The sequence below is a fragment of the Spea bombifrons genome, chromosome 4 (assembly GCF_027358695.1).
Source record: "Spea bombifrons isolate aSpeBom1 chromosome 4, aSpeBom1.2.pri, whole genome shotgun sequence".
Classification (NCBI taxonomy): Eukaryota; Metazoa; Chordata; class Amphibia; order Anura; family Pelobatidae; genus Spea; species Spea bombifrons.
This window is the reverse complement of record NC_071090.1, coordinates 73,196,098-73,209,390: the sequence shown is the minus strand read 5'-3', so window position 1 is coordinate 73,209,390 and position 13,293 is coordinate 73,196,098. Positions and strand designations below refer to the sequence as shown.

At 38.4% G+C, this 13,293-nt stretch overlaps 1 protein-coding gene across 1 annotated transcript; it reads right to left on the bottom strand.

Moving 5' to 3' along the window:
• Nucleotides 1–1,290: 1,290 nt before the first annotated feature.
• On the bottom strand, nt 1,291–8,635 carry CA12 (carbonic anhydrase 12). The gene is made up of 10 exons (XM_053462069.1): nt 8,522–8,635; nt 7,818–7,838; nt 4,732–4,911; nt 4,483–4,625; nt 3,653–3,745; nt 3,244–3,307; nt 2,931–3,088; nt 2,399–2,525; nt 2,012–2,099; nt 1,291–1,879 (listed from the first exon to the last, which is right to left on the bottom strand). Exons 1-10 carry the CDS (start codon nt 8,577–8,579, stop codon nt 1,801–1,803), a joined length of 1,011 nt encoding a protein of 336 aa, XP_053318044.1. The 5' UTR covers nt 8,580–8,635; the 3' UTR covers nt 1,291–1,800.
• Between the last annotated feature and the right edge of the window lie 4,658 nt (nt 8,636–13,293).

The window sequence follows — 13,293 nt, the reverse complement described above, 5'->3', positions numbered from 1 at the left end:
TTACATTGAGCCCTACCTGCTCAGGGGTAGAGAGCAGAAATCCAAAGCCCCCTGTACTATGTGCTGCATCACTGAACCCAATACTGCAGAGCTGAGAGCGCCCATTCTCATTGTAATGTATAAAGCTCTGTTAGGATACAGAATTTAATGAATGACTCCTCTCTCCACGCACCAGATGTTGCACAGAACAAAACCTTCTTTGACTTCTGTTTCCAAGGGCTTTATTGTCTCTTAGGTACCTGCGTCCTTTAGAGAACACCAGAAGTGGATCACGTATCAAAAAAAATAGTAGGTGTAAAAGAATTGAGAGACGCGTTCTAACCTCAGGGCTTTCTGCATCAGTCGACAGTCTGCCACACTTTAACATACAGTATTTGCCAGCAAAGACGTAGTTTCCGGTCAGTATCCTTATAACAGAAGTTTTAAGGAGTTTACTAGGACTACATGCATTTTATGTTTTCATGTTTAACTTTGGCAATGGTCAATTATATCCTTTACCATGTTAAATATTAACGTGGATTTCATTTAACTAGATAAGTTCACCTTTTCTATTGTACATCCATGGACATGACATGCACCCAGACTAAGACTTGGCTTACACCAGCCACTGGCATAAATGTATATAGGGGTTACTAACTACTACTGGCAGAAATCATGCATAAAAGTGCAATTTTTGTAATCTGTCCAGCAAAAGCAACTTTGTCAGAAGGTTCACATCCTGCGAAGACACTTTTGTCGTGAAAATTCCATATTTCATACACAAAAAACCCCCCAAAACATTCAGGTCTATAACACATTTTATTAATGATATTAAATATTAAGATCACAATTATCTAATTACTGAACAATTCATTTTATTTATATTATTTTTTACACTCCAGTTAGATATCGGGTTACAATGCCGCACGCTCCCAGGTTTTTATTCAATTTGCTTTACAATTAGGATATAATAAGAATAACATCATCACAAAATGTACTTAAATGAAATAATCTCAGGAGGAGATAGACAGAACTATCTGGATTGTGTTCAGTGGCAGCCTGGCCTGGTAATTTTAACATACTACGGAAATGCTCAGTACTACATAAAACTCCATTAGAAAAACCTAATGGAGTTCTACAATCAAACATAAAACGGTCTGTTTTGAACAGGAAAATAAATAAGTTATTCCAGAAGTTGTTTCCGTAGGCATCCTAACTTGTACGAATGCCCAAGTTGTTTGAGCTTTAGATTGTCAAACCTGTCAGTTTACCCCAACGTAAAAGGCAATGGAGTACATTCATGACAGTACAGGCGAGTGGCAGTGTGCTAAGACATTTCTTCTTAGACGTTCCCATGAATTAAGGATCAATGCCAGAATTATTTGTCAGAGGAGCCTGTATACTCTTGTGTGCAGATTCCCAAGAGCTTAACGAACAGTATCACAGTCTGCACAGAAAAGCAGAAAGTATCTTAGAGGTAGCCCAACTTTGAGGTAGACTGGCAGGCCAGAGCTTGAGAACTTTGTACAAGTGTCTAATTATATGGCTTTTGGGTTTATACACAGTTCAAATATTAACATGTTTAAAATTGATTGCATATTTAAAACATTTTTCAGGGTTTTTTCCACTCATAGATAAAAGGATAGAAACAGAACACATCAGAATGTATGTGTGCAATCTCATCTCCCTACATGTGATGCCCATTACCGCAAAGCAGCAGCTCTGAGGGAGGCAGATCAGCGAAAGCGGCATCCATTGTATGTTGGGGTGAGGCCTCATCAAATTTTCCAGGCTCATTGCAAGGAGACATACGGTGGGACATCATACTTTTGAAGTATTCTCTTCTGAGGTAACTGCTGCTGTGTACATTACATTTTTCTTCTCACCACGGTCTTTGCTCCTGTAACAAAACAAATCAAAGTTTAAGCTTCTTAGAGATACTCATTAAGAGCCCAATTCTTTGTAGCCACAGAAAGTTATGTGGATAAATACATTTTTAAAATTCATGTATAGCACACGTAGGGCTTCTTACCGTCTCCTACAGTGAAACAGCCAACAAATGATGCCAGTAGCTACTACAACACAGAGGATGGATGCCAAAACCACAGCCAGTACTACACCTGCAAGACATGTTAGACATATTAATACTCCAGGAAACAAAACCTGGCCATTGAGCTTAGCGAAGTGTCAAACAAGTTAAAGGTAAACCTATAGCACACTTTCCAACTCATTCCTCAGGCTTACACCACAAGGCAAGTTCTCAGAATAAGAGGATCATGTCACTCAATCTTAGTAGGTCCTCCAGCGCTCATACAAGGAGAGTTTGAATCACCAGGAATACTTTTGGGGTGGGTGGGTAGAGGTTATTTGTCCTAGAGGAAGTCCCACGCTTTTATATTCATTTGTCTATATTACTGACCTTCCCGGAACGACACCAACACCAGCCTGTCTCCTTCATGCTGCAGCCGTCGGAAATTATTGATCATCTCCACAGGTACTGAGCTGTTCCTGTCTGTACAGTATAGGGCCGTCTCCAAGGACTTCAACTGTAAGCAGAAAAATGACTTTAGAAGAAACCTACCAAACACTTGAGAATTACTCAGTTCTTTTAGTCATTAAAAGCGTGTGGTTGCTCAATGGGCTTGTTACAAGGGATCTCTGATTTCCACAGCTCTGTTTTTCCTTTCTTCTTCAGTGGTCTGATTTCCCCTCGCTACCTGCTCTGTTGCCCAGACCTCCTGGGGCAGTTACACAAGACCAAATACACACAAAGGAATCCAAATTCTGAGCTGTCTGTTTTGTTGGAGACCCTACTTGTTTTCGATATTTGTACAAGTTTACAAAAATGGCACACTTCGTAAAAGTTGTATGGCTCTGAATGCACAAGTCTAATATCTAATGATTTCATGCATGCACCAATCACTGGAGATTCTAAATGATTTTGCACTTACCTGTTCCTCAGAAATTAACACAGGTTCCCTGAAGACAGTCCACAGTACGCTAGGATTACAGGGTGGGGTGGTAAGAGACCCCTCATAACGATAATACTCATCTAGCCTTTTTGGGATTAGCTCTCTCACATCAAACCCTGCAATCTCAACCTTCTGATCTGCAAAAAGTGGAAAAGATTTATGCATTTCCTGTACCACATTCATTCAAGTTCTAGAGTTAAATGTCCATTATTTATATTAATCTCCATATACTTACAATTGGGATATTTACTTAAACTCAACTCAAATTACTAAATACAATAAAGAACCTTACCTTTGTATCGGACATTTCCAAACTGAGAGAAGATTTTTTCATATGCAGGATTAAAAAAGCCAGCCTATAGATACAAAACAGAGAGTCATCTAAAAGAATCTGGAAAAACAAAACACGTATCTTGCAGATTCCAAGTCAAGCGGCTATTGGTAGGGAATATTCCACCTCTCGTTTTAAGAGATCTGCCACTTTTGCCATATTCTACAAAAGAAAGCCTATGTAACGGTAAACATCCACCTTGTGGTTATACATTGGCATCCCCTTTTTTTTTTTTTTTTTTTTTTAAGGATCTATTATGAAAACGGCACATTATGGTCATTCACCTAAGTTGCTGATTGCCATTTAAAAGGTATGGAGAAAGGAGACAAGTTTAAGATAGGAAATAGATTTCATATACAAAATGTCTTACCTCTATGAGAATACCAAGTACAGCAAGCCCATCTGCAGCGTCCATTGCGGTGGCAACATCAGCATATTTTGAGTTATAATGAACAATGTGCAGCTGGGAATACGATTTGAAAGTAATGGATTAAAGCCCACTTTGCAAACTGAGGAAGATTGGAAACTACACAATAAAACCATATTTTTTTTTTTTTTTTAAATATATTACATTGCCAGGAAGCAGAACAGTTGTCTGTTTTCAGGCAACCAAGCAGAAAATAGAGATGGAGTGGTGACCCTTTAGGCAAGATAACCATCAGAGTTTAATTTACCTTCACTAAGCAGATATAGACCAAGTGTCCTCAAAACATTTCATTTCAGTACACGCACAATTTACTGTACATCTACTTTTTGATATTTTCTTTGCTCACTGAAACCATATGAAAATTTTTCAAGGGAATTTAGCCAGCACTTTTGAGATTATCTGACAGACCAGCCAGCTGTACTGTGAGTTTGGATTTCAAAATAGCCAATTACAGCTATTAAGTAAAAACCAACACCCAGCAGGACCACATTTACTATAAGAGGGTGCCTGAAACAACAGGTTAACATTCAACAAATCTGGATGCAGACAGCATTTTAAATTTAGTTGAAAAGCATAATTGGACTGGAAGTATGTTGTGCTGCACGCCAAATATATTATATATATATATATATATTATATATATTATATATATATAGTTTACTGTGGAGACTTTGTATAAAAACCTTCCTTAAAGCTAGATTTACAGGGGGGCTGTTTTTTATTTTTAACACCATCACACAAATTTTGGCGGCAGAGAGTAAAATTTAATTCACCTCAGCTGCAAATCTTTTGCCCTCGATGCAATGCTCGGATCCTTTAGGACTGGCTAGATTTCCCCAGTGAAAGTGAAGGTGCGATGCAATATACCGGAATGGCGGAATGTCCATTTGCATTGATGGGAGCAAAGCCACAGAGGCTGAAAAATAAAGAGTATATACATAGGGAGAAGTTATTGTACTGCACTCATCAGTAGACCAGGAGATGCAGAGAAAAGAAGCAAGTTTGATTCTCCATTTCCACACCTGTATGTCCATTGTTGGATACGGTAAACATGTCTGTCGAGGACGCGTTGTATCCATACAGCTTGACAGGAAGCAGGGTAGAATCATATTGCAATATATTCTTGTGGAAATCAAGAGGCGACTGATAAACTGCTCCACAAAATCCAAACTTTGTTGGCCACTTATCCTCACCATTTTGACCTAAGGAAACATTGTAGTTTGTAGAGCATATTAAACTTTTAACAAAGTTAACTTTTTGTTGGGTGCACAATTTCTTTCTGGTTAAGGCTCCTTTTGCAACTCCGATACCTGAACTCCTGATCCATACGACTGAACCAGATCTGTGGCGCCAGTAACAAAGGCTTCAGTATACCATGAAGTCAGGTGGGATGATCAGAAGCACAGCTAGCAATTGCTTCAGACATGACGAGAAATTACCAGGTACACCAACAGTGCCGCTCAATTCTCTTCCTCATGACTCACATTTTGCACATAGTAGTTAATGAGAAACTAGAGGCTTTTTTTACATTTTATTTCCATTAGGTATATGGAAAAGAGACCCTCAAAAAAAGTTGGCCCTGGTCCCATCTGTGAATTTCCCTCCTGTTCTGGACCTTGTATCTGGAAGCAGTTCAGCCATAGATCGGTTAGCACCTCAGGACTCTTCCTGGAGAGTTGCATTAAGGTGGGATAGTGTAGGATTCTGTATGAGGGAGTGTATTTGCAATTCTCTGTCCTTTACGGAGCCCACAGTATACAATTCCCACCTTACTTTATGGGCTGCGCTATATACAGCTTTTTGTCCAATGTTCGGAAACATACAGTCAAACTATTGAATATTAATCTTTCCATAACTTCTTGGTACAGACACAAAATTATAGAAGGCACAGAACAGATTTATCTAGAAGTCTGTTTATAATAAGCTACAGTAATATACAAGGAGTTCTTACCATTGTATGAATTTAAAGTTTCATTATATAAAACAGAAGCTTTTATAAATGGTTTGCAAGAGTCCTACCCGGAAGTGCCAAACTGAAGATACTGTATAATCTCCCCGACAGCCCCACTATAGAAAAATGCATATTAAAACTCCTCTGGAAACAAACAAGACTTAATATAAAATGCTCCTGGACCAGATCAAGTTTTTTATTTTGCCATGTCTTCCTCCAACTGTTATTTCCCTTTTATTTAGTGTACTACTACAGATAATTTTTTGTAGCCATATTCATATATGCAAGATTTTTTTCCTCCATGAATTCAAAAAAGCTGGGGAAAAATTCAATAAAAATACACACAGCCAATATAAAAGGAACCCCCACCACAAGCAGCGGCTCTTTCATCCGACTGTATCTGTGCATTTGTTTGGCTGCAGAGCGACAGCTCCGGTCATGGAGAGATCAGCCAGAGCAGCGACATTGCAATCACTGCAGCGTGGCACAGGGTTTCCCTCTTCTTTTACATCTATGACGTACCAGGTGAGTCATTGGTCCTGTAGGGGCATCTTATGTAAGTCATTGAACAATGCATATTAACCCCTTGACAACCATATAGGAAGATGTAGGAAACAAACACCCCCATCTATAAAAATTACACAAGAGAGGCTGACAATTAGCAGCAGGAATGCAGGGATAGGCAAAGTGTCCGAACAAAGACACCAGTGTCCATGGCAAGGTTTCTTAAGGTAGACAGAGCACCATAAAATTGTCCACCACAGACGCCAGAAAATTCCCATCATGAACAAAGTTGGTGTCTACCTCTGCAGGAAAGTGTTCTTATTGAAATCAATGGGAAGACATTCTACACATGGGCATCTGAACTGACCCTGTCCGTAGTCTTCCCTGTGCCAGCGCTGGAGGAGTGGAAGTCATTTGCAGAGAGAAGTGTATGGTGATATTGTGTGTGTGTGTGTGTGTGTGTGTGTCTGTGTTTGGGGGGGGGGGGGTGCATATGATGGCCGTGTGTTCCTTCAATCATGTTCATAGGACAGCAATCAAAATGTCCTTCTTTGGCCATTTGCAAAGTTGGGAGGCATTTCTCAATAGCTATTCAGGGTCAGGTGAGACATTTGCCATGCTTGGCCCAATTACAATGCACAAAGCCTTCCTGAGTGGAAGGTGAAGCTCTGCAGCGTTATTTCCACCACTAACTCTGACAAAGCAATTTGCATTCATGAGGAACCATTTGTGCAGATCACTTTAAAACATTCAGTGGGTGACCTTGACAGAGATCATATAAGGGGGGGGGGAGATATATATAGATATATATATATAAAAGTTCATAGTTCTTTACCTAAATAAACTGTTCTGATTCATTAATATGTTAATGCTCAGAGACTTGTTTGCTGTACAGATAGCATCTCAATCATGATAATCCAGTGGGTGTGCATACACCGCTTAACAAAATGTATATATTTGAAATACACACACACAGAAAATCTGCTACACACTGATATTTGGCAATTACCATAAATTCTTTTCAAGGTGACAGGTGCTCTTTAAAACATATAGCATTACAATCCCATGCGGGAAAACCTTGCAAATACCAGTGCTGGCTAGATAAAACTAATATTTTGAGCATATTGTTTATTTGCAACAGTTCAAAAGAAATTGTGACAAAAGCCGGTATTCTGGATAAGGCTCAGGGGGAAGTTCCCGCACAGGCATACTCTCCCCATATGCAGAGTATAGCTGTACCCAGTATGGAATATTTCATCATCTTACTATGTGGTTTAACTGCAGGTTGATAATGGATAAAGTTAATAGTGGAGTGCCTGTCTGTGTATTCATAAGATTGCGAAGAGATCTTATACTTGGAGATAGGTTAGGTTAAGTTGTCTTAAAGATGTTTGCTGTTTGTCCTGTATACATAAAACGCCATGGCTAAAGGGCATTGGGTTCTAGAGCAATAATGCAATAAAAGAGCACATTCCAACTTGGAGAATCAGGGAGTGTGGCTATAGCTGGCCAGTAAAAAAAATTTAAGATTTTTACAAACCATCCATTATATTAAATATTACCTTCAAATGGCTAGTCATGTATAAGGAATGCAACCCACAAACTGTTCTTCTAGAAACACATAGGTGTACTATATATATATATAATGCTTACCAGTATATGCCCAAGTGTTTCCTGTAACACAAGAAAGAAAATTTTTTTTGGAATGCATGATTTAGATACATACACAAAGCAAATCTAATGCAAAGTGTAAAAAGATTAATGGTGCCCATCCTAAACTCATTATATATACACATGATGCTGATCATGTTATCTCCCAGGGTATCTATACCTATGCATGCATCCCTTTTGGATAATTTTCTAGTTTAGCAGCAATTTAAACTTTATGCATACATTTTCTTTCCTTCTTCTAGTCAATGACATCAATCATAACAGATGAACAGTGATACAAACGTGTGGGATTATCCACAGCTTGAATTACATACAAAATAGTATTGAGATATTAGACTTGCATTAGTAGGAATAGAAAAATCCCAATAACAGCCAGTTTCTATTATTTTATTAATTGGGGTTGTAGCCCAAATTATTTGGCTTTCTCCGCTTAAATGGTCACTGCAAAAGAAGACAAACTGCATCTCCCAAACAGTACACTATATGGGAGTTGTAATTAATATTGGTCCACAACTCCCAGCCAGCCACAAACATAACTTCATAGATCATAAGCAATTCAATTTCAAAACACATGCTATGTCTAACCAGCTCCACATATAAATCGCAGGTAATAACCCCCAAAAAACTGAAAACATAGAAATAAGACTGTTAAAGATATAGTACACATTAATAACTATTAATCTTACCATCAGATGCTGCCCATATAGCGGGGGAGGATAGTAAGACCAGGAGCAGTGTACACATCTCTTAAGAGTTTCTGTAGCTGGACTAATACCACTGATTTGTCACAACTCCTTCACTCAGTCCCTGCACAAAACCTTCTGAGTTTCATACAACGTACTGCTATGTCAGGCTCAGCCCAGATTGTCTCATCACCAGTAACACAGCCCAACCTGTTACCTGCCCCGGCCCTAAACCCTGCCTCCATCTATCTGCTTTACATCAACCATGACTGATTACACCTGTGGGTAGCATTGCCTACTGCAGGCAAAAAAAATACATCAGGGTCTTGGTAGGGGTGCAAAGTCCGACAGTCGATCAGTAAGCAAGAACGTTGCACTGGTTTCTATGGTTACTGCTCCACGTTTACCTCTTCGTGGCAGAATTGCTTTTCGTGTATAACCCCTAATGGTTTAAATCAGCCGTATACATGTTTCATAGAATAAAAAGCCTTAATTACCTTAACTGAGACATGTGTAATGGGTTAACGTGTCAGCACTATGCTGGCACAAAGACCTCATAGTTGTAAAGGGTTTAAGAGTGAGAATGACACAGAAATGTTTATTAGTGGGTCAAAGAATAACTCCTATAAAATATAAGGTGACCTTATGTTAGGAAGGTGTAGAATACACAGCTATGACTGTTTGTAGTACTCTGGTATTCGGGGAGTACTTGGCAGGTTTCACCTGTATAAACCAGTATGATACACATGCAGCTCGGCAAGCTTCTACACCCTGTACATATATCATTTAGGTGAAGGGTTAACAAAAGAGTAGCGGAGCCACTTCTAAGACTGCAATGCTTTGGCTCGGCTTGGGTTTTGAAGTGGGTTTAATGTATAATTTGTATACACAAAGTAAATAGCAAAGTCTTCCATTTTTTGTTCTGCACGGCACCGTGCCTTGGATCACGTCAGCTGCAAGCTAACAACATGTTTATATAGCTGTATTTATAGCCCTGTTATGTGATGTGTACATTGGCTTCCACGTCTGTCTGCTAAAGAAGCCACATTACAAACCACTTGCCCACCCAACAGTCTAATATGATATGTATGGAGATGATATGGAGAGTAGGGTGCCCATGTTTTCCAGGACACATATCGTTTTTACATATTGCTGACCAGCCCAGATAAAGTGCTGCCCTGCAGTATGTGGGATGTATAGACTCATGGAAGGGAACCAATTAGTTATACATCCCACATACTGCATTGGTCAGCAATGTGTAAAAATGATATGTGTCCTGGAAAACATGGCCTATGTGTTCACCCTATTGAAGAATGCAAACACACACCGGTAATTCCAGCATTATCCAAGACCACTAGGATTCTGTCATACAATCATCGAGATCCCTTCATTATATATATATATATATATATATATATATATATATATATAAAGCCATTTAATGACTACATGTTAGAAAAGCTATACTCTAAGAATTGAACCTTCATTACAAGTACCTGCCTGCCACTGATGCATTGGTGGAATTAAAAGCATTATTATAGTGGGGTCTCACAGGAATCACCACAACTTAATAGTTCTCTTATTCTTGATTCTCATAAACGTTACAAGCTTTTCCTAGGCCTGTTTCAGATGTAATTTATGATGGGTCAATTAAATGAGATGAGAACTGTACTATATTAGATTATTGGTTTAGCTTTTGTATCTATTAGTGTCTAAAAAACTGTCTACTGTCCAGCATCCTGTGATATCGCGATAAGAATTGAGAACTACTAAGATTGCCAAAATTACAAAACTGAAGGTAAATGAAGTGACTTATAATGAATCCATGTTTGTTAGGATATAAAAGAAACAGATAACAATTATAATCTGCCACATATTCTAAAAGTGAGGAATAGTCACACAAAAAATGAAAAGGTTGAAGTGTTTTAATGGCCAAGAACATTTTACATGCTGACCTAAATGGTGCAGCTTTCCTGAAATTTCAAGTAACCAACTCCCTTTAGATCTACCCTGATAAAGATAAGTGCCTCTGGAAACCGGAGAAGTCTGCTAGGTGGATCCACAAAGGTTAAGAAGTCTTCTGCTGCATTTGAAGGGATGAATTAAGATGATCAGCCATCCGTGGCTTCCAGGATTAGTAGGAAAATCAGTGCTCTGAATGTCCTTCTAATAGCTGGAAAGTTCATAATTATGTTGATCTGTGTTTGTGGATTATAGGGTTCTTTCTGCAAGGAGAAGTGTATAATTCAATACTGTGCACACCTGAGAGGTTTTGTTGTGGGTTGCATATGTCTACTTTGGGCAGAATAAATGAGCAGATTATGTTTTATGTTTGGGGTTAGAGTTTTCACCACTACTCCATTGGTGACTGTGATGGCTGTCTAGGACAATGAGTTGGTGGGGACCCCACAACTGTTTTTTTTTCTTACACAAATAAGCAAGTGCATGCCAAGGAGAGCTGCTAGAGAAAGGTTTTGCCTATAGAGCTAGAAACCCTAGGGTCACCCCTGATTTCCATGAGCACCAAGGAGCACAAGAGGGGCTCATCATAGGGTAAATGCTTTATAATAGAGACACTCTTGAAGATATTTGGGGTCTTTTTTCTAAAGGAGCGTTGTTTTTTTTTCAATTCCTTTACTATTTATTACAAAGGGAAAACTAGAAGGGGTGAACTAGCCATATAATGCATGCTTCAATGGGTGAATCTGAAGAAACTAATTGAACTAAGCATTATAAGGGGTCATCTTAGTTCTTCTTGCAGCAAACTGTCCCGTTCACTTTCTTTAGTAAATAGCCTTCTTTGTTGAAATCCACTTAAAATGGTAAACAAAGAAAATTCTTATTCAGGGCTGTCTTCTGTTTATGCAGGAACTTCAGATATCACCAGGGATTGGCAACCATCCGGTACATTCCCAGAAAAAAAAATAGTTAACTTCACTTAACTTAATGGTCAGGTGACACAAAAGCAAATGCCAATGGGTTGTTAACCCCCTCTTTTTGTGCTGTTCTTATGTGTTGTACCTTACATTGGTATGGTCATCAGTATTTTTACTGTTTCTCATGCAAGAAGGGCTGAGTGGAACCTGCGTATGAAACAGTTTCATTAGTGAGATTTCTTGAAGGTCTCCTCACCCAGTGTCTACCCAGAGTCAGCTCACGTTCTTGCAAGGGAAACTTGTCATTGTTTATAATTCACAAAAAAGTGGGTGAGATGAAACTGCAACTCTCCTGCAAACTCAATGGGCAACTGCAACTTTTGCAAATAAACCCAAGCATCATTGAAATGAACCATAAGTCCACAGTGATGAACAAACTTGCTTTATTTTGTTATCACGTTAAATGGAATACTCTTGGTGGCAGACAAATTTCAGACTTTCTGACACTTGTAACTCCTATTTAAAGTGAATATCAAGTGACTCACAAATTAAGAATATATTATTGAATGGAAATCAGTGAACTATTTAAAGGCTGATCAGCAGAAGCACTTAAAAAAACCAGAGAAACGAATGCTTACAGAATAGAAGGAATATGTCTGAATAAACAAGTCATATTGAAGATAAACATCAACACTCAGTTGATACCTTTTATTATGACAATACAAAAAAAAAGAAAAAGTTACAGACACTTTCCACAACTCAAAGGTTTCTTATTCAAATGGAGAAGAGACATCTGAGATCCAAAATATATAACTTTAAACTTTTTATGTGTTGGTCCAATGCAAAGAAGAAGCATTTCAGTGTTTGTACCATTAATTAAATTGAATTAATCTTGGTTTTATAAGTGCCCAAGGAAAACTCACTTTCGCTATGAGTAAATGTACACAAATGTTACTTATCCTTATACAAATTCTTTCCATGTACTCTCGTTGTTTATTGTATCCACACTGTTACAAAGAAAGAAAGACTGTTTTGTACCCAGTTGTGTCAGTGATTTTTTTAGTGTGTCACTGTTAGCGACCTCTTAGTTCTAGAGGTTTACAGTGTTTACAGAGATGTCATAAAATTCTCTAATTACAAAGTCCCATCTCTGACCTCAGATTTTCAACTATAAGAAAAATTGTCTCTGTTAGTCAATTTGTTATGTTACATCCTACTAGTTATGTGCTGTCTACCCATTGTACAGCGCTATGGAATTTGATGGCGCTATATAAAACAATAAATAATAATAATAAGAGATTCCTACCAGAGCTTTAGGTTACCTGGGTGCCCAACCAAAGAATGTGTGCTTTTATATGTTGAGTTACCAGTGTGATTTCTGTATAACTGATTATTTTGATGATGATTATTAGATTACTAATAATGACAGATATTGTGAATGTTATTCTTAGTGTGCATCTAGGTCTGGATTCTCCAGAAAACAGTCCATGCACTCTTCTAAAGTGAAACTGAAAAGTAGGCTTGAGTTTATTTTTTTCAATTACTTTTTTTTGGTATAAGGGTAGTCATCACTTCTAGGCATCAAATAGGGTCACATAAAAGGCCACCAAGGGTAGGCCCAAGGTGAGTGGTTAGAAATGCTCTCATATACCATTATTCACTGGCACAAGATGCATGATACTTAATGCAGAGACACCAACTTTTGCAACACTGTACTCGGGGCAAATTACCGTATTCACTGGAATATAAGACAAGGTTTTTTTCAGAGCAAATGCTCTAAAAATACCACTTGTCTTATATTTAAGGTTGTCTGATAATTCAATCTCAAATAGAGGTCTGACTATAAGACTAAGATCCAGATCCCCCACAGCACTGCATGGGACCTGGATCCTCCTTTCT

What these genes read in the sequence shown, in the direction of transcription:
- CA12 (XM_053462069.1), bottom strand. Translation starts at nt 8,579, where the DNA reads ATGTGTACACTGCTCCTGGTCTTACTATCCTCCCCCGCTATATGGGCA. An exon ending in GTTGGTGTCGTTCCGGGAAG is followed by an intron (nt 2,100 to 2,398) that starts GTCAGTAATATA and finishes CATGTCTTGCAG; the next exon opens with GTGTAGTACTGGCTGTGGTT. An exon ending in CTGTTTCACTGTAGGAGACG is followed by an intron (nt 1,880 to 2,011) that starts GTAAGAAGCCCT and finishes GTTTTGTTACAG; the next exon opens with GAGCAAAGACCGTGGTGAGA.